Source organism: Miniopterus schreibersii, assembly GCF_964146895.1.
Source record: "Miniopterus schreibersii genome assembly, chromosome: 3".
NCBI classification, from domain to species: Eukaryota; Metazoa; Chordata; class Mammalia; order Chiroptera; family Miniopteridae; genus Miniopterus; species Miniopterus schreibersii.
The window spans coordinates 35,776,440-35,797,969 of NC_138103.1; the positions used below are offsets into that span (position 1 = coordinate 35,776,440).

Genomic DNA, 21,530 nt, shown 5'->3' on the forward strand with positions numbered 1-21,530 from the left:
CTGGAGGCTCCTGCACTTTGAAATCAAGGTGTTACCAGGGCCACACTCCCTCCAAAGGCTCTAGGGGAGACTCTTTCTCTGCCTCTTTTAGTTTCCAGTGGCTCCAGGCACTCCTTGGCTTGTGGCTACAACACTCCAGTCTCTGCCTCTGTTTTCACATGGCCATCTCCTTGTGTGTCTTCTCTGCTTCAGTCTCTTATAAGGACACATCACCGGATTTAGGAGCTAACTGGATGACCTCGAGCACCTTAATTATATCCACAGAGACCCTTTTCCAAAATAAGGTCACATTTGTGGGTTCTGTGTGAACTTATTTTTTGGGGTACCATTCAACCCATTACACAGGGGAAAGGGTAAAAATTCAGAAGAGAAAACAAACAGAAGCTTGACTTTTTTTTTATTAAGGATATCAAATGGATTATCTCGTATAAAATGTGTGTGCCTAGGTGTGCGTGTGAGCATGTGCGCGCATGTGTGTGTGTGTGTGTGTGTGTGTGTGTGTGTGTACTGATTGCCTGAAGGCACATAAAATTGAGGTAAAGGCCTTGTAAGAGCACTACCCCCTCTATTATATGGTGAGTTTGTAACTACAAGTTCTGTTTTACTTGCTCTGAGAGATACTGAGTAATTGATTTTGGCTGTGACTGGGTTCCAAATAATTCGTATTCCTTTACATGTGTATGCATGTCATGCATAAATTCTATATACACAGAGACCTGGTTTTAATTTGGGGATGGAAAAGGGGAATAATCTGGAATAACAGGTGGGAAAAAAATCTCTGCCTGGCTGTTATCCTTTTAAATGATAACAAAATGACCTCTCTAACTTATTGATTTGGCCCTGCTTTCTTGCTAGGTCTCCATGGCCCTCATACTGAGTCATAAGCAGGAAGAGAAGCACCTATTACCCACCATGTCCCATTCATTCACTTTTATATATAAGCATCTCAGCACATAGGCTTTTAAAAGTATTTGTTAAATGAATGTATGAATGAGTGGATGAACAACTAGAAGTCGCATTAAAGCTACTTAGAACTGTCCCAACATGAGGCTGAAAACCAGAACCAACCTTCCACCCCTCACCCCCCGCGCCAGTCAGGCCCTGCCCCCACACACACACCAAGTGGCACTGAACTGAGCCTACCTTCAGACCAGAGAACTAGCGACACAGGGGGAACGGTGCCATGTGTATTCCCAGAGCACCCTTTCCTTAAAGAGTCTCCAGGATGAGACTCAAGCGTCCCATGGCTGCAGAGTTCTAATTTCGAAAGTAGAGTCTCGCTTCTGATTAATCTTTTTTCTTAAGAAACATTTGCACGCCATTCCTGGGCAATGGAATAACTATGTGATGTCACAGAGGAAGCAGGATAAAATTCAACTCCATTTTCACAGTGGAACTGGTGCTGAGCCTGGCCACGCAGGGGAGTCGGCATCCTTGTCACGTAACTGCCCACTGCGCATGATCATTTTCCCATTTATCACACCGGGATGACCCTGATGCTTATGGAAAGGATGAACAACCTGAAAATGGAGCATAAACCCCCAGACCAAAAAGTTCATCTTCCAGTTGCTTAAGCCAAAAAACCTTGGAGTCATCTTGACTCCAACAACCCACAAAATATACCCAGAATTTAACCGCCTGCACCACTATCACCCTTACAGAAGACATCATCTCTCACCTGCATTGAGGTGCCCTCCCCACCACCTCCCATCTTCAGCCCGTATTTCCCTACAGTCTATTCTCAGCAGAGCAGCTGGAACGATGCTTTCCGATCAGAGCATGCCCTGCCTCTGCTCAAAGCCAGTGCTCCCACCTCAGAGCAAACAGCCAGGTTCTTGCAGTGGCCTTCAAGGCCCTAATGGCCCAGCCCCCTTTACCTCTCTGTCCTTACCTCCTACAAATTCCCCCTCTCTCAATCCACTCCAGCCTCAGTGTCCTCTCTGCTGTTCCTTGAAGCTGAAATACTTTTTCTCAGTGTAAAGTGGGGAATTTTCTTTTCTAACAAAACAAGAGATAAATTAAGCAGCTAACTTCAGCTTTCTGACTGAGAGTCCCATGGCCCTGGACATTCAGAAGGGTCACAGATTCCAGCTACTCTTAGAGCAAGAACTTTATGCTTTCCTCCAAGTCTTATGAGGGCCAGAGATTAAATATCAACAGAATTGTGGCTGGGCCTCTGCATGTAAGTTTCCTTGAAAATGGACCTGACTCAGCCGAGCGAATGAGCATGCAAGTACAGGAGGGAGGCAAAAAGCAATTTCAAACACACCTGAATAAATCGCTGGGCTGAATTTTAACAATTATTCTGTTAGCTACTGCTGCAAACATTCTATTTCCCAAGTTATGTTTTCCCAAGGAGAGTTTGTTGGCTTCCTTACTACCTAAGCTGCACACCAAAATCAAACAGTTGGACAAGCAACCGACATGGGGCTGGAAAGACAGATACCATCGGCAGATCAAGTCAGCATAAGAATGTTTTATTAATCAAATATATTTACATTTCTTGGTCAATTATCCCTAAAAGTGTGCCTGTTTTTCATTTAAACATAATGTAATCCCCATAGATTCTATCATAAGAGTACAGCTGCATGCATGAGCTCATTGGTCCTTTGTACTTTTTTTTTAAAAAAAGAAGTGTGTTTAATAAAGCTAAAAAACATAAGCAAATTGCTGACCATTCTAATTTCAGGATAATCATTCTTGTCATACCAGTGGCCCTGACAGCCAATGCTCCTCCCACCCACAATGAGCTTCTCCTCATTCTCTTGACTGACTTGATGACACTTTCCAAACCTCAGAAAACTGAAATGGAGCCCTAACCCTGACTATTCTACATTGTAGGAAGAGGGAGAGAGACATATTTCTATTCCAATGGGGGATCATTTACAGTAAGTTGAAATTAGCTTATTAAGGAAATTTACACAATGCCTTGATGGCATCCGAATGTCCTTCTATTAGCATGCTACAAAGCTAGATTTGATAACTTCCTGGGAAAAGAATTATGGCTCCCTTTTTGCTGTTTCATTCTCTCAAAGTTGGGAGAAACTTGAGTACGTGTCTGAGCTCGTTCAGGGAAAGTAAGTCTACAAGAGCTGCTTTGCGCATTAGGCGATGCTTGAGAGGGGACCGGCAGGACTGTGCGTTGGTGGACATTTGGCCTGAGATGCCTGCTCTCACGGACATGTGGTGATCACCTGCTGTGACAGGATTTTTTTTTTTTAATTCCAGAGTTCTGTTGTAGAAATATATCTCCAACTTGTTGAAGTTTCTATCAGGATTGTTTTCAGTTGGGAGTGATGTGCCAAGCTTTGAGGGGGAGGCGGCAGCGGGGATGTTTCGCAAGGCAGGAAACAGGAAATACCACCCGGAGCCCACCAGCCCGCCTGACAGGGAAACCGACCGTGTTCATCATTTTCATAAACAAACAGGAACTTGGAAAAAAGCAGCAGACACTGTGGCTTCAATGCCATGGTAAAGAATTGCCTTGTAGTAAAGTCAGTTCATAAAGAAATTTTGTAAACTTACTTTCTGAACACATCTTGCCAATAGTCTCTCTAGACTGTGCCTGAGACCAGGAACTGGCTCCTGGAGTCGCCTAATTCACGGAACTGCGTGACCTGCGCCTCTGACAAAGCAGACCCGACTCCAGTCTTTCCGTCTCGCTGCTTTAAACCAGCAGGTGAACCACATGAGCTCGTATTCTTAACGGACACAACTGCATAATCACTCCATTGATACCCGAAAAGTAACTCACTTAGCATTCGGTCAGAACAAAGACAGGCAACTGGATTGCACTTAGCCTTGGTCAGGATGCCTTTTCACTTGTCCATAGTGTTCAAGCCTAGTTCCTCAGTTTTGGCCACTGCTCAACATCACCTGCCTTCCTGCCCGATGCCATTTGTCCTGATGTGTAGCACATACTTGAGAGGATTTTTTTCTTTTAATGTGGAATTTTAACTGCATATTTAGAAAAATAAAAACAATAGCTGCCAGCAATGGGGTATTTGAAACTCTGTTGTCCAACAGCACAGATTTGGAGATTACAAAATCAGCAACTACAATGATGGATATTTTTAAGAGTATTTTAGCATTAACGATAGCATTGTTCCCACAAACACATTTTATAAATAAATCATACTTGTGCTTATTTTTAAAAGCTCTTGTTCTCAGGAAGAAAAAAAAAAGCTTTGAATAAGGAAGTATTTTCCCTTTGAAAAATTACTGTCCTGTTGTTTTGGAGGGGAGAAAAGGTAAAGAAGCGGCTAAGAGAAGATTAGGTGTGTGTGAGAAAGGGATGATAGGATCTTTGTCTCAGAGTGAGGGTTAAATGAAATAATCCAGGTGAAGCACTTAGAACTGTGCCTGACGGTAACTGCACAGAATAAGTTGCTATCATTATAATCGTCCCCATCCACCTCTGAGGGAATTAGCTCAGACTTTTTTTTCACTGAAATTTACGCAACAGATTCTTTAGTAATTCTGAAAACTATAGTAATTTCTAAATATATAGGGAAGAAATACAATAGTCTTTGCTCTGTTTTCTGACTTTATCGTTTTTCATATTGATCTGATGAGACTTCTGACGTTCATTACTTACAAGAAGAACCGAAATAAATATTTTAAATGTTGAACACAACCATGGATTACAGGCTAAACGTCTGTGGCCAGGCTTCGCAGAAAGAGCAATATTCTTCTCAGTTTGGCTTTCTCCACTCAGTTGTACCTGACAGCTGATCACTGGGCCTGTAGAATTTAATCTTGAGAAGGACTGAAATACATGGCTCTTCCTGGGACTCCGTTTGTTGTTTTGCGGTAGTTCAGATAAGTGCTAGTGATGGGAAAACCTCAGGCTCTTGCGTGGGTAAGTACCCAAACATCTAGTCACTTCGTCAAATGTCTCCAAACCTCTTCACCTTGAAAGGATCCTGACAAACGAATGACGTTTTCTGCAACCTGCTGTTATCACTTAGAGAAGCATATCTCTTAGTATCTTGCAAGATTTGGTGTCAGGAATTCGGAAAGGCTGTGGGAAATAAAATAGAATTTACAGAAAGGAAGAAAAGTAGAAGCTAACTTTTTGGAAAGTGTGCTTGTTTAGTTTACTTGTCATTCCTGGCCTGATTTCTGCAGGCACATGTAGCCTTAATATGAGAATGACAGATTTGCCCCTAAACACAAGGCTGCTGGGGCTGCTCAGAGAGACCTGCGGAACCCAGGATGCTCTGAAAATGCCCTACTTTGTGCCATGGTCCCCATTTTAAACAACTCATCAGATTCTTGCATTTCATTTTTTAAATTGATGCTACACAAATGTAGTAATAATGCTACTTCTAATATGGAAGGCAATTAAATATTAGTTTTTTACATGAACATTCTTATAGCCAATGACTAAGAATGAGTTTTGTAAGATGTCCCAGAGACCTGGGGCCTCGGAGGGTAATACTGCTGACAAGGAACATCCTCCAGTTTTAGTGCGGAAGAACTTGATAGTGAGATTCAAAAACCAAAACGTAACCAACACTGCTGTTTTTAAATGAGGGGTGAATATCCACTCTGACTGTGGTCTCTGAAGCACCTGAGAGCAATTCAGGAGTTCCCACTTCTGAGAGCACTGCAGACACACACTGGGGACAGGGGCTGCATTGCCCAGACTTGGCACAGGAGGCCCCTCCGAACCATGCAGGGTCTGCAGAGTTCCTTCCCTGAGCAACCCCAGCCCTGTCCCCATTTGCTGCCTTATCACCAGAATAGGGTCATAAAAACGCTACAATCCTGGCCCTAACCCTGGTATCCTGACATTGTTGCTAAGAACCAATAGCCAAGTGGGTCAACCAAAACCAATCAAGTTGTGGAACTTAATTTGTTTTGAAATATGCTATCTTCTGGTCCTCAACTGAGTTTACATCCCTCTGATTCTCCCAACTGCAGAAATCCCTGTAACTTCACTGAGGCAATGGTCTTAGGACTAAAGTGCCCATGCAACTAGCCTGCCACTGATGGGGAGAGTATTATTTTCTTACCCATAGTCACTTAAGTAACTGCTGCTCAATAGTGAACACCTAAAATGGGATCTTATACAAGAGTTCAACAAATTTTTCTTGAGTAAATTAATAAAACAATGAATCAACTGATGAAAAACTTGATGAGTTGGTACATGTTTGTAAATCTTTCCATAGCTGGGCTAGAATGAAGATTTTACAAGGTATAATCCAATAAATTATAAGCCCTGTGAGGATGGAAGTGGTATCATAATCTTTTTCTGTTATTAAAAAAAGTTTCCTCCATAAGGCTACACTTGAATAGACATTCAGTAAATATTTACTAACTGAATCAAATTATAGAAATTACACAAGATTTCGTTTTACAGCCTTCATTATCCACACAGTAACTCTATAAAAGCATAAGTACCCTGAAAAAAGTCACTTTTTTAAACAATAAAGACAATGAAAGTGAAAAGCTTATCTTAAGAAATCATGCGCGTTTCCTGGGGGGAAATCTTCAGCTTTGCCTAAGGTGATTGAGATATTTCTAAAAATGTGATGTCTGCAGCCCCACCCCCTCATCCTCTGTACCTCGACTTTTATGTGGCATTACCCTTTGGTTTAGACTCATAGCTAGACCAATGAGCATGTGCTGGGAGGGCAGGTCTTATTCTGGGGTAAAAAAAAAAATCTGTTTCTATGGCTAGAAAAGGGCAGAGAGACTGCTTCAGCTCGGACAGTCTCCCTCCCCCGTTTCAGCTATCTTCCCCTCTCCTCAGTGATCCAGAGCATTAATTCTCTTTACACCAGGTTCATTAGAAAGTGGTTAATATGGGAGACTGGCAAATCTTTATAACCGCACTTTTAACACCACTTACACTGCTCCAAGGGAATATCTGTCAATTTTACACGAAAAAGGCTAAAGCAAAGGTTTTAAGGAAAAGCCTCCTCCTCAGAACATACTTCAGGTAAAAGCACTTGGGACTCAAATGATCTCAGCACCTGCTTCAAGGCTCCCATTCAGTGTGCAGGTGAAGGCCTGTCTCATGGACAGATGGCCTAGGCTGCTCTGCTGCAGTCTGGCAGTGGCTCAGCAGTGTGAAAACTGTGAATGTTCCCTATTCTCTATTTGCTAAGTAGAAAATATTTTCTAACCAAATTTGGTGGACAATACCTGCCAAAAACTTCTCCTACTAATAAAGGAGAGAGACAAACTTACATGAACCAGAAGGCTAGAAGAGTCCCTTGGTACAGAGGTTATTGTCATATCAAGTGAAAATTTGGGATCCACTGACAAAGCCATTAGAGTGAAAGAGACCATTGTTACAAAAACCCTTCCCATGCCCGATATCAAGAGCAAAGTGAAGGGTTCCCAATCTTGCATGGGGAGAAGCTCATGAAAACTGAGTGGGGTGCATTGTGTCCAATTATGAAATGAGGGGAAAAACTGCACTAATTTTTCTTACAGAAAAAAATTATCAGAGACATACAGGTGAGTATTTGAAAAAAGCACAACCAAAATGTTTCGACCTTAATAAATGGAACAGCTTGCTCATCTGCACAGCTGATCTGCCACTGTCTTGCAGGTTTGGGGTTAGCATGGCTACATGCTCTTTGCACCCTCCCCATTGCCACACATTGTTGGCAAATGCCTCCATCACTTCAGGCAAGGAGTGGCAAAATCAGAACACATCCCTATCGACCAGAGAGAACCCTTTCGATCAGCAAGTTACACAGCTGTACAGATAGCTGACTCCTTGCGTGATAAGAAGCGAGTAAGAACCGGGAGGAAGTTCTAGGTGAATGACTCCAGATTGGACACAGGAAGTCAGAATTAGGGAAGTTCCTCTTTGGGGCTTATAATCATATATATATAAATTACAAACACAATTAGCGAAGCCCTGTTTTACTCCATTTTGCACGTGGAAGTGGAGCTAAGGGATGGGGAAGCAATATTAAAAGGGAAGGAGGATTTTCTGAGAACCAAATACATGATGATCCATTAAACTGTACCAGGCAGTCTCCTTCCTTTCAGTGGTCAGTTCAATGACATGTCTCATATTTTCGTTGAGGGAAGGCAATGGGAGGGCTAAAAGGTAAGAAGATCCTTAAAAGGCAATGCCCTGATATCAGGCGACCAAGAAACCTACAAATAGAGACCACTGCAGGTAATTAAGCATTCTATATGGAACAGTTTGATCTGCACGGGCCATCAAGGTGGACTCAGTCTCTGAGATGCCGCAGTGACCTAATGGGCCAGAGCGCAGAAGCCGCTGTTTCTTCCTAAAGTTGAATCATTTCATGTAATATGACCCAATTTTATTGAGCATCATTGTTGAATTAGCAAAAGGCTTGCTGAAGTTAAACTCACTTTCTTAGCACTCAATCCCAAAAGAGCGAAATTGTGTACATAATTCTTTCTTTCAATGGATCAGTGCTGAGAGAAGACTATTACCAAGGACCATGGGAGACAAAAAGGTAATTCCTACTGATAAAATTAGCTTTTTCCTGGGCAGCCTGTTCTACCCACAACCCTCTCTGTGGCTCTTCCTTTCAATGTTCCCTTGTCCAGGTTACTTCCACCTATTTTTGCAGAAATGCTCCCTGCATACTCAGGAGGGTCTCCCGTGCTTCACCTGTATGAGGAAGGAAGATGAAACTGCCTAAAAGGCCTTGACAATGGGGCGTGGCACTATTTTTCTTATATATTCAACACTTTCACAGACACAACAAAAAACAAATTACTTGAAGCCTAATACCTTATATTCAGCCTCTTACCAAAGAAATTTTATTTTTGTGGTTTTTTAAAAGCTAAAATGTTACTGAAAACAAAATTTTCTCAACTAGCTGCTTCAGAACAATATACTGTATTATGAAGCTCCGTACATTTTAAATGTTTTTGAAACAGTGCCCCATTTTTTTCCCTTGAATTTTGAAATTGAAACCATTTTCTTCCACTTCCAGGCTCTTCTGCATCAAGACCAGGCTGTTGGATGGAAGGAGCCACTTGAAAAGTGCATGAGGAGTGAGCGTGGGAAACACAGACATGGAATGCCCATGGGCTGGAGGTGGCACCGGCCAAGGAAAGGCTCTCGCTTCTGCTTCCACGGTCCCGCCAGGGCAGCCCGCACCGGCCAGGCCAAACCAAGACAGCAGGAAGAATGGCTGTACAATGGGTCCCCTTGAATCATGCTACTAAAAAAAGGTGCAACGAGAAACAAGTCCCTGTGCATTCTTAGTCACAACTATGGGCAGAAGAACCCATACGATTCCTCCCTTTGGTATTAAATAACAGTTTAAAAAAGCTTTTTAGAAACAAAGCAAATACATGGTGGGACTGGAAATGTTGGCCATCCCAGGTTAGTTGTCCACTGAAATGAGTCTCATCCCTAGTCATAAATAAATAATCTCTCTCCTGGTCTGACTTCCACACCAGGATCGATATCTCTTAACATCTTACTTATTTTATTACTGCTTTTGGTTTTCTGGGACTGATTGAAAGTTGCTCAGAGGAAATCTTTGGTTTTGCTTAAGTGTCCGTGACATTTAATCATGACTTTCCTTGCAGTTTAATTCCAACCAGTCAATCAGTTAATCCACTTCGATTGATTCTGGGCTCTCGGTTATTGGCTTGCACTCATTGGGCATCCGCTGGTGTCGGCTCAGCTGGGTGGCCTGCGTGAAGCTCCTCTCACACCTCTCGCACCTGGTGGAGGCAAGAGAGAAAATTGAGACCAGGGAGCGGGGCCTGCAGGGTGATGGGCTTCCTCTCATCCTGCCTAATCAGAACAGACACTCCAAAGTGGCTTCAGATTTTCCCGGCTCAAGAGGTTTAATTGGTGGCTCCTTCCAAGGCCCCGGTGCCTGTGATGGGACAAAGCCCGTCTGATGCAGAACAGAGGGATCTGTCAATAGGCAGGGGAAGGTGATTTCTCCAGAGAGCCCTGTCCCGTTGCAGCTCTGATCACTGTCAGTTCAAATAGATAAAGAACAAAAAGAGATTTTTAGGAGTGAGCCATCAAAGCAGCAGCTTGTCTGCAGTTTTCTGCTCCGTAACCCGAAAGAGAAATTGATGACAAATAGAATTTCACCTGCTGCTAATTTAAAATCGGGAATTCTACTCCCCTCAAAACAGCAGCTGAGGGGTGATTGTCTCGGCATTTGGAAACCAGAGGAAGCAATACATTAGTTTGCGGGGACTGTGCAGGGTGGGTGTGGGTGGCTGCTTTTCGTGCAAAAGTTTGTTACAGTATCGCAGCCCAACCAAACTCAGGATTAAAACAATGTTTGTGGTTGGGTAGGGGATCAAAAACCGGAAATAAACAAATGATTGTGTGGTTCAAGAAGTTCACCTCTCCAGAAAGTTCAGTGGAAGAACGGCCTTGCGGGATAGTGTGCCTGAGGAGGAAACTGGTTTCACACTTCAAGACTATTTCCTCTCCTTACAACAAAAAAAAGATTGTAATCAAGAAACCCTGGGCCTGACCTACCTCCCAGGCAACACACATTACTAACTTGATGGCTACTCAATCTAACACACACACACACACACTCTCTCTCTCTCTCTCTCTCTCTCTCTCTCTCTCTCATGTAAGGGTGGCCTCTTGTTCTTGTGTGGCAGTTGTTCCTGACTGGTTGTCTATGATTATACACGCACTCTCTCTCTCACACACACTGGCAGCAAGCTGGGCACAGCGATTTCCCTGTCACTACCCTGCTGGGCTGGGCTGCCTGGAGCACTGGCTGAACACCCTTTAGGACAGCAGCCATCTCAGCCATCCCCTTAACATCCTCTCTTCAAACCTTTGAAGAAAAGATATTCAGGAGAGCTGCAGACAACAGTCTCTTTCTCTCTTTTAAATAACACAACCTTTGGTCCCAGAGTCCTTGCACTATTGGGAATGTGGCAAAAACCATCACAAGAAAGTCGTTACTGCCCTATCATGTTCCTGAGTCTTGTTATCTTGTGAGCAGTCCTCTCTTTCTCCTTTTTAGTAAATTATGCAAAGTCCCTTGCCATAGGAATAATTACCTATAAAAACTGAACACACCCATCCACTCTGGAGACTCTTACATGTTCTTGAGTGTTGGGAGGCTGGTGCTTGACTATCAGGCTTGGATTTTTCAGGGCTCCTGCGCCAGCTGTGTGTGTCAGGATGAAGAAGTTGTGTTTCTTTGATTGTCTTTCAGGGAATATTTTTAGCAGCCTGTTCCACTGTTAAAAACTGCACTGTGATCTTGACAAATGTATAATGTCAGCTTTAATGTATCAGACCTATCAGCTCAATGAAAATAACTCAGAAGTATTGATCAGCTAATGATTTTTGGTGTATTCATTAACGTCCACAGGCAGCTCATCCCCTCTCCAGAGCTCCCGAAGTGCTGATGACATGTTAGTGAATTGCTGATTGTTTATTAGAAAACTGATTAGTTACTGGATTAGTGTGTCAAAATATACTACCTTTCACTGCTTGACAAACTTTCAAATTATTATATTCCTTTTTTTTTCTTTTGAAGCTCTAGAATCAATTTCAATGAGAGCAGAACAGTTTGAACAATTATGAGGAATGGCAATTTACCTGGGTCATACTTTTGCACTTCTAACCTTGTATATTAGAATATAAAGAATTCGAAAGTAGGAAGTTTCATGCTTCATAGAAGGCAAAGTGTATGTGGATACGTAATATTTAAACATCCAGGCTGGAGAGAGACATTAAAAGGAGAGTTACATTTTTCTCAAGTGTTCGCCTAAATGCCTCACAGATATTTACTCATGGAACAATTTGTTGTAACAGTCAGGAAATTTACTAAGTCAGATCTAACCATCGCATGAGATCATTACTGAAAATTCATCTTTAGTGCCATCTGCCCACAAGTGTGAGCAGAAACACATGCAGAACCAGGCAACGAAAAATATCTATGAGGTCTGGGAACTAAACGAATACAATTTGTATTATTGAGGAAGCAAAGAGAGCTAGATATAAAAATATTTTTTAAATAACGGAAGGACTTCAGTTTTATGTATATTGTCTTTAATTTTAGAAAATTTCCTTCACAAGTTATTTTCATAGCTTAATAACACTCATCAGAAGGACAGACTCAATGCCAATGCCTACGTTCTAGCAGGCCGGATCTGGACGTCAGCTGGGCTGGCATTTAAGCCTGAACTACAATCCCAGAAGAATGACTGAGCATGGGTACCTCTAAGCCTGGACTTCGTGCAGGGGAGCAGAATTAAGGAGAGAGAGATGCAGTAGTGAGCTGGGAGCAAAGCAATGCCCTTGCACACAGGGTCCTCTTCATTGTGATGACATCACCGCCTTGGTCGCAGGAACAGTGAAGTGGGAAGTCGTCCAAATATTTCAGCAAAGGGAAAGTCCCCAACTTTCTACCAGTATGGGTGTCTTAATTAGACTTGATTTCTTTTTAGATTTGAGGTCATTCTTTACTTACTGTGATGGTTGACTGGATTATAGGTACAGGGAGTTTAACAATTACCATCTGAAATTGACAGAGATGCAAAATAATGTCAAGTTCTGTTACTTTCTGTGCCTCTACAACCTGTCAAAAAATACTTTATGAATTGAACCAAACTGCACAGGGCTTCATACATATGATGCTCTCAATGCATCTTTACTGATGTGCTTTTTAAATTTGCTTTGATTTTGCCTTGATCTTATTAAAGTATTAGATGTTCTCTGGAATACCCTTTGATTTTTTTTTTTGATTTTTTTTTTTTATGCTGAGCCAAACTGTCTTTACTTAAGGCAAAAATGTAGTGATGAGTATTTTCCCCTGCTTCTAACAGAAGAAGAGAAGAACCTCTCCTAGGGAAAGTCCTGGTCTTCCCAGGCACAGAGCCAGGCATGAAGCAGCTCACTTGGATCCTTCCAGGCAGAGGAGCCTCCCTGAAATCTTGAAAGATTGCGTTTAGTAATAGGAAAGGAGAAAGGGTTTCTCATTGCAAAGAATAAGTTTTAGACTCCTTCCTTCCTTCCTTCCTTCCTTCCTTCCTTCCTTCCTTCCTTCCTTCCTTCCTTCCCTCCCTCCCTCCCTCCCTCCCTCCCTCCCTCCCTTCCTTCCCTTTTTTCAATGAAGTGCTTGACAACTGCTATTAAATGAAATGATGTTTCGCTTTTGTTCCTCATTCCCCAGGACTCCTGGTCTCACAGTACAAACTGAAAGCCAAGACCTTTAATATGATCCTTGATGTGTATTTTTCCTATGTGCTCCTTTACCTTAGAAATTCTAAGTCTACAGCCACATCAGCTGCTGACAGGCCTGTGATCTACCTAAAGCATAGGGGATGGAGGCTTTCGGTGGGAGTTCAGCCAATCAGACTGGGATTAAAGCCTGGAATGTGACTGCTCTCTGAATGCCAAACCTTCTCCAGCCTTCTCTGGATGGCAATAACCTTGATCTGCCTTCAAAAACTGTGTCTCCGCAGAAGATTTTAGAGGTTGGAAAGATGTGGTAGGTTCAATATGGCCTGGCCCCTGAGAATTCTGTGAAGGACCTCCTGGGCCCTGGGTGGGTGGAACAATTTGGGGACTGAGACATTTGGGGCATCTATTTGGAAGTGGCCCAAGGAGGATAGTTTAGGGTTGTGCATCTTTTACAAGATTCTTTTCCTTCTTTGCAGCATTGTTTAAGCCAATACCCATTAGTTGAAGCAGTAAAATTAACTGTTGTGGTGAAACTCATTTTATTGACTAATCTGCAACAAAAGTTTTTCTGAATGTTTGTTTTATAAGCTTGTAAAAGGACATCTTCATAATATTTACAAATGTCCTTGGGCTGGATATCCATGAACTGTGGTTGGAAGATTCCCAAAACTCCCCTGGGATAGTTCAATCCTGACCGATCTGTTTGTATACACTGAAGGGTTTGGCTTTCCACTTCCTAGAAAACGTTAAAATCTTGCACTTATAAAATAAGCGTACACTCAGTTATCCTCCAGGAATATATATTTGATAAGTTAAAAAAAAATCCCTACAGCCCGGCTGGTATGGCTCAGCAGTCGAGCATCAACCTATAATCTAGGAAATAGCAGTTCAATTCCCGGTCTGGGCACATGCCTGGGTTTCAGGCTACATCCCCAGTAGGCGTGCAGGAGGCAGCCAATCAATGACTCTCTCATCATTGATGTTTCTATCTCTCTCTCCATCTCCTTTCCTCTCTCTGAAATCAATAAAGATATATTAAAAAAAAAAAAAAAAAATCCCTACAGCATGTGGCTAATCTTAATAAGAGCAGGAGCAGAATGAACTAAAACATGCTCACAGAATCTAATCCAACCAACTCTGGTTGTTTGCCCCACCCTCAGATGAAATCAGGTTATGGTCACAAAAGCATAGTTTTAGAAAGGAAGAAGATAAAATTGCTAAAGCCCTTCAAAATAGTAATCTGATGAATTAAAAGTAAGTTAAAATGGCAACTCTATTGGAAACATGACAAAAACAGGACGTTAAAGAAAAAAAATTGAGTGGAGTCAACGAGGTTACACATAAGTAACACCTTAACATTAATAGAAATCTATTTCCCATTTTGACCCTGAAACCTCTTCAATTAATTACTAAAATCTATTTACACAGCAACAAGATAAAAATCAATCTGATTCCCGGCACTGTGTCCGTCTGGCTGCCCTCTCTAATATACTGGGCCAGAAGGATTGTCAGTCCTGCGTCTCTTTTAAAAAGCTCTCTTAGAACATATATGCATAGCCCATGGACACAGACAACGGAGTGGTGAAGGCCAGGGGAGGGTTGGTGGGGGCTGGGTGGAGGTGGGCATGGGGGGAACAACAGGGGACATTTGTAATAGTTTCAAAAATAAACCAAATAAATACATACAGACATAAATACATAAATAAATGAATAATTTTAAAAAGCTCTTTTGCTCAAAGGCTCTTGGGGAGAGGGGCCACTGTCACCTTCCACATCCAGCGCAGGCGGGAAGCCAGAATCTGTGACCCCCCTGAGTGTCAGGCCTGAGGGCAATGACAAAGTCCACCTTGCAGGACTCAAACACCTGCCATAGGGAACTCTAGGGCTGTGCTAACCCATCTGGTCCTTAGGGAGAATGAAAAGAAGCAGCCCCTCTGAGCTGTCTCAGACCCAGAGATCACAGCTTGCTGGCATTAATGTGGGCTCGATTTTAGAACCCACCCAGTCCCCTTAGCCAGATGCCTTTATGCAGTAATAAGCAGCAACCATGTACAAAGACGAAAATTAAAACTATTTTTATTAAGTAGTTTCATATTTATTCAATTAAGCCACAATGGCAAACAGGAATCATGGATAAAGGTAACGAACACATGGGAGGTGAGTGAAGATGGCAGCCTTTTAGGGCCCCTCCCCCTGCTGGCGGAACAGGATGCTGCTGCCCCGAGCTGAGCCTGGCCTCAGACTGAGCACCGCGGCGACTCAGGCCTGGCGGTCCAGCGGGGACTCACGGGAAATGCGAGTGCAGGAAGACTCCTTGGCTGACACTGAGCAAGGGGATTAGTTTCCTGCTGCCCGAATAATTTCCTTTCTTGCTTGATCTTGTCTGACAGAAGGTAAATAAGCTATACATCTGTGCCCTTTTTATTTTCCTTCTTAACCAGTAGCGTAAGTGAGTAAAGAGAGATGTAAGAGCTTGAACAGAAAAGAGCCCATTACACAGTAGCAACTGCTCTGAGATGACCGACCCATCACACACACTATTTCACATTCCCAAGCCTTCCATACGCTGTCTGGACTACAAGAAATGCCACTTTCCTTTGTATGGCTAGAAAACTCCTACTTATCCTTCAAAACACATCTTAGAAACAAAACAGAAACAGACTCAGATGCAGAGAACAAACTGATGGTTGCCAGAGGGGAAGGGGGTTGGGGGGCTGGGTGGAAAAGGTGAAGAGATTAAGCAGTACAAATGGGTAGTTACATAACAACCATGGGGATGTAAAGTACAGCATAGGGAATACAGTCAATAATCTTGTAATAACTATGTATGGTGTCAGATGGGAACTTGAAATATCAGGGGATCACTTTGTAAAGTATATGATTATCTAACCACTATGCTGTACACCTGAAACTAACACAAAATAATAATGAATGTGAACTGCAATTGAAAAATAAAATTTAGAAAAATGTGGTCAGACATCATCTCCCGTAGACAGCACTGATTACTCCACTTCTTGCTACCCTGAGATACCTGGTTCCTCAGTTCTGAAGTCTACCGTAGTTCACTTCTGCACCATTCACCCTATGTGGTTAATACTTGTTTATCAACTGGGCTTCCCCAAAAACTATGAGGTCTTCAAAGACTGGGGGGCTAGTCTCATTCACCTTTGTATCTCTTGTGCCTCAAAGGGTGCCTAGTACAAAAGAAGGCGCTCAGCAAATATCTGCTGAATGAATGAGCACATTCATGAATGAGTGAGTGAACAGGCCATCTTGCATGACTCAGATGTCCACCGCTTTCATGATTGTGCTATATCTAGAAACACACTCTATCACTCGGCCAAAGCCCTTGGAATTCAGTTCCCCTTCTTTTTACATTCCCTGAGTTTGAATCTTCAAGAACTTAGACGTGCCCTGTGTTTTGTTTTTCTTTTTTTAACCAATGTGGTAATTCTGATCCAAAAGGCACACTGAAAATTGTAAGTTGGCTACTATAACAGAGTCAAACATCTTTAACGCACAGGAAAAGAGAAGGAAATAGTTCACCAGAATCCTACAGGGTTCAAGTTCCTCAAGAGACGGCCAAAACTGTGGGCACCCTGCTGATGGCCGTGGGGCCTGCTGATGGCCATAAGATGGTAGGCCAGAACTGAGCTCCTAGCCCCAATGCTAGAAGCAAGGATCCCTAGGAACCAGAAAGAATCAACCTGAGTTACTCCTACTTCCTTATTTTACTGATGAGAAAGCAGACCCAGATTGTCTTGTGTCCAAGGTTGAACAGCTCGAGCGAGGGTCAATGTACTGGTTTCCTGACTCTATTTTCCAAATGCGAGCCACTAAACAAGTAGGTCCTTTTGCAGCCCGGCCACTGACCTTCCAAGCAGCCTCCACCGGCCGGCCGAGCGGGCCGCGCCGACCCGCCTGTCGCGCTCTCGGAAAGGGCTGGGAACCAGGCGGGCGACAGGTTCGCCGCTACTTACTTGAAGGGCTTCTCTCCAGTGTGGGTGCGGATGTGGTTGTTGAGGGTGGTGGCCCCGGCAAAGGCACGGCCACAGTAGCCGCACTTGAAAGGCCGGTCGCTGGAGTGCGTGACCACGTGGTTCCTCAGTTCTGAAGGCTGCGAGAAGGACTGGGAGCAGTGGCCGCACTGGTAAGGTCTGAAACACAGAGAGGCGCCTGGTCACTACTGCCCGTCGCGGTCAGCGGGAAGCAGCAGCAGGCAAAGGCCACAGCTCTGGGGTGACATTTTCTGTTTTGCATAGAACTTCAGCCTCTAGGTTCCCATTACCTGACTTGTTGCCACAGGAACAACATTCAAAGAACCGCTGAGACATTAATTCCCAAACGATTATTTTTTTCAGGTATTAACTCTACCGTTTCAAGAACCCCTATTTTCTTGTTTCTATCCCCTCCCCTGGGCAAATAATAATGTGTTTTGGGAGCACGGAGAGTGCAGACTTGATTAACCAGAATGTTACAAGAGAAAATATGTAATTGTCTCTCATAATTCCATGGCACTTTTAACTTTTCAAAAGGGTTTAAAATCACTTATCTAGTTTAATCTTTACAATCATCCTCTGCGGCAGGGAAAGTGGTCCTTATTATCTCTGTCGGTTCAGAAAACTGAGGATAAACTGTCCTCATAGGAAATAAGCTCTTGATGCCAAGGTTGCTCTAGGGCATGTGGGCCTTATTCTAAGTGCCAGGAAAACACGCAGGCAAGTCAGCAGTGTTTTAATAAGTACTCCACTGTCTCACGATCTGTCTATAGCACAACCTCAACTTGGAGTCGTCTGACATCGCACAGGCGAACACAGGTATGTGCCCAGATTTGTTTCTTTGAAAAATAAACCCTGACTTCTCCTTACTCTCCTCTGGCCCCCGAATAATATTTATCCATTGGGCCTTTTTCTTGAACGACAGCTCCCCAGTTTAATCTGGTAGAAGCGGTGATTTATAGCAGCACAGGAATGACAGGATGTCACTGTGCCTGCAGAAGGGTGACTGCGATGCACAACAAATGCAAGGAAGTGGTGACAAATACCTGATAATTAGCAAGATGATCAGAGAACATTCTTTCCAGCTCGTGGAAAGAATCAATTTTTGGTTTTCATATAATAGATTAAAATTCTATCTTTTCCACAGAAGTTCTTCTGCTTACTTAAGCAAAATCTGCAGAGTGATATAAAACCTGGGCAGTTTTCCCTCTTTGAAGCTATTTCATGTCATTCTTCGACAGGGCTCCAATTTGTTTATCAAAATTTTTGTTAGGAAAATTAAGAATCTGTCATGAGGGATATTAACAGCACTCACAAAGCCCTGGTTTGCAGCCCAGGCATCTCTGGCTGCATTTAGAAAGCCACCCGAGAAATGGACTTAATTGCTCTCCCTTTAACAAACACACAAGCTCTGATGACCAGAAACCAAAACACAGGGCTAGGAGACAATGGTGGCCGAGCATGTACAACAATTCAATTAAGTGCAAAATAAAGTGTACCCTCTCATTTGTCACGCGAAGTGCTTAATTGTGGCTACTTGCCTCACTGAACACAAATACTATTATTTTACCAGACTTCAGCACGCTGAGCACTGATTGTAGAATTTTTTAGCTTGATTAATAGTCCAGGATTGATCAATAACTCAATACTATACAATTTTAATTACTTACACTTAGAAATCTATTTAACTGCTCTCAAACAGGTTTCAAAGAAATATGTAAGAGTCCTTGATAAGGAGTTTATCAATCTTGACAAACTGCACATGCATTTTATTATAATTATAAAATACTGCTTTGAAAGCCATTAAAATTATATGTAGATGAAAATGTCCTCCTGCCAAATCTGTTCTTTGTTGTAACCATTAACTTTAAAGAGTTTCAAGAAATCACTCTCTCATGGGTAAATTTTTAAATGTTCTTGGAGATTATAAACAAAATAATACATTAATATATGCTATATTCACTGACAATTGATTTTTCTAATGGTGAAAGGACCATTAACATTTATTAGCCTCTGGTTATCTATTTTTAATAGCTATCACAATAAACAATAAGCCAGGAAACAAAACCAATTAATCTTTTCTTTTTTTTTCTAACTCTGCTGTCAAAAGTTGGGGTGATTTATGTCCCCCAGTCAGAAGTCAATCCATCCTTTTTATGTTAATGGTCACAAAGATTTACATGTGGAAGAGCAGAAATGGCCACAGAGAGGCTTCGGTTGAATTCTTATATCAAGGTAATACTGATGAAATGCAAACAGGATTCCAACACATCACCTCTACCCAGGGCCCGCCGGAGAGATGTTGGCTAGGTATCCAGTGACCTATGTCACAGCTTTTAAAACATTGAAGAATTTAGCTTGACTGAATGGAAAGGTCTAGAACAGGGAAAATAGGAGAGGCGAGTCCTATTTCAGTCTCTGACCCCAATCAGCTGTGGGACTTGGACAAGTCACTCAACTTCCCTGACTGTACTTTTTCACCTCTCACCTCTCTGGGAAGGGGGATGGACTGAACCAGACGCTCTCCTGCATGGGGTCATGCTCTGTTCCTGCATTCAGATGTGTGCCCCCTGTGATCTGTCCAAGACACAGCCTCACAAGAGACAACATCAACAATATGATCGCCACCTGCCATCCTGTGTACTAGCCAGTTCCCTGTACACAGAGCTTTCCATGGTTGCGTGCGTGTGCATACGTATGTGTGTGTGTGTGTGTACCATTTAAACTTATTTGGTAAACAGTTGTGAATCAGAGCAACAAGAAAACCTAGTACCAAAATGTAGGATTGACCCTTATTACAGTTGATCTCAAAAAACAAAGTAATTGCCTTTTCTTCTTGAAGGATAAGATTTTAAACCATCAGGTCACGTTCGCCTTTGCAGAAGCTGACTTTATTTAGAATCCAGAACTAAAGTGTGCATTCTGCTTGCCAGTACAAAAATAGATTGTCTCTCTCGGCCTAGAAATGTACAGAAATTAGCCCTAAGAAAGCACAGAAGTTATACAGCCAGTTCACACAGTTCCTTCTTTTCCTGGATTGTCAATATTTTTTTAAAAAAACAAATAAAAGGAAATGATCAAAAAGTAATTTTAACATTGGTTATGTCCTAGGGTTTCATCTAAGGATGGAGGTGGACATTCAAGACAGAATGAAATCCTCAAGCCCAAGAGCAGGGACTAGAACACATCCTCACTGCTGTGGAATCTCAAATATCATTAACTTCTTTAGGGACAACTGGCCACAGCAGTCAAGACCCTGTGTGCATGTTTCAATGAGCATGCCCTGGCGCCTCACCTCTCGATTTACTGCGGGGGCATGGGGGGGGGGGTTGGGGACACAGAACTAATTGCCATTACTCAGTTTCTTATTCTGATGACTAACATTCCCATGAACTTTTCAAAGGTCTAGCCAAAAGGTAAGACTTAATGTATTAAACTTTGGGATACATCAAGTTCACCTCCAAAGTCCTGACCCCCTTTGGTGAGTCATACCAGAAGCAGCAGGGGAGGAGTGACATTGTCATTGCTGCGTTCAGCTTTACTCCTTCCGGAGCCTTGTATCATTGCACAACTGAATGAGAATCTCCTTTCTAATGCACTTTGATTCTTCCTAAGCCATCAAACACAGACAGCACTTTATTATTCTCAAAACAAATGCAACAAGCATTCCCCACAAAGGCATAACATCTCACAAACGGAAGCAGCTTAGGGCTCTCTTACTGATTGAGTGTTGGAAATGTTACCAGCAGTGTTGTCCAGTGACAGAAATGTTCTGTATCTACCCTGTTCAAGTCCACTGGCCACTGGAAAAGTATCTAGGGCGACTGAGAAACTCAAAGTGTTATTTTACTTAATTTTGATTAATTTTAATTCAAACAATCTTGTGTGGCTCATTTCCACAGAAATGTCAAGCTTCATGAAAAACTGGAAGGTGCTCCATACTCAAGAATGAAATAACTAAAAAACAGACGAAGCCTGAGTCCGTTTAGTTAGTGCACATCAATGCTGGTCAGAATTTAAGCAGAAAGAGAGCAGAGGGACAATTCTGTACGTCTCCTGGCATTCTCTGTAACTGGCAGCTCCTCAGCCAAAGATTCCTCCAGTAAAATGTGCAGTTCGTTTACTTTGAGTCTGTAATTGGTTTGGTGTACACATAGGAAAAGAATGAAACATTTAACAAAAGTAAGTGTGGTTTGGTTTAAAATATTATTAATCCTTCTTTGATTTTTCTTTCACGGCATGAAAGCCTCCAGGATAAAAGTTGTTCAGTTGGGGCCACATCCTCTCCTTGCCCCGTTAGTCAGCCCAAGTGCAAATCCCCCAAGACTTCAAAGGGAGCCTACTTAGGTCACTGTTGGCTGTGTGGAGTGAGAAATGACCTTAGC

General features: G+C 42.6%; 1 protein-coding gene across 2 annotated transcripts in view; it reads right to left on the reverse strand.

Annotated features, from left to right (window-relative positions):
• Positions 1 to 4,899: 4,899 nt before the first annotated feature.
• The window catches only part of PRDM6 (PR/SET domain 6), a 100,636-nt gene continuing 84,005 nt past the window's right edge, over positions 4,900 to 21,530 (reverse strand). Inside the window, exons 7-8 of one of the 2 annotated variants that reach the window (XM_081132618.1) lie at positions 17,128 to 17,304; positions 4,900 to 5,023 (exon numbers count right to left, since the gene is read on the reverse strand). In XM_081132618.1, the coding sequence (XP_080988744.1) occupies positions 4,984 to 5,023; positions 17,128 to 17,304 (217 nt within the window). In that variant the 3' untranslated portion in view covers positions 4,900 to 4,983. Of the gene's footprint in view, positions 5,024 to 8,704; positions 9,688 to 17,127; positions 17,305 to 21,530 lie in introns of those variants that run through there. The other variant, XM_081132617.1, reaches the window with a different exon arrangement.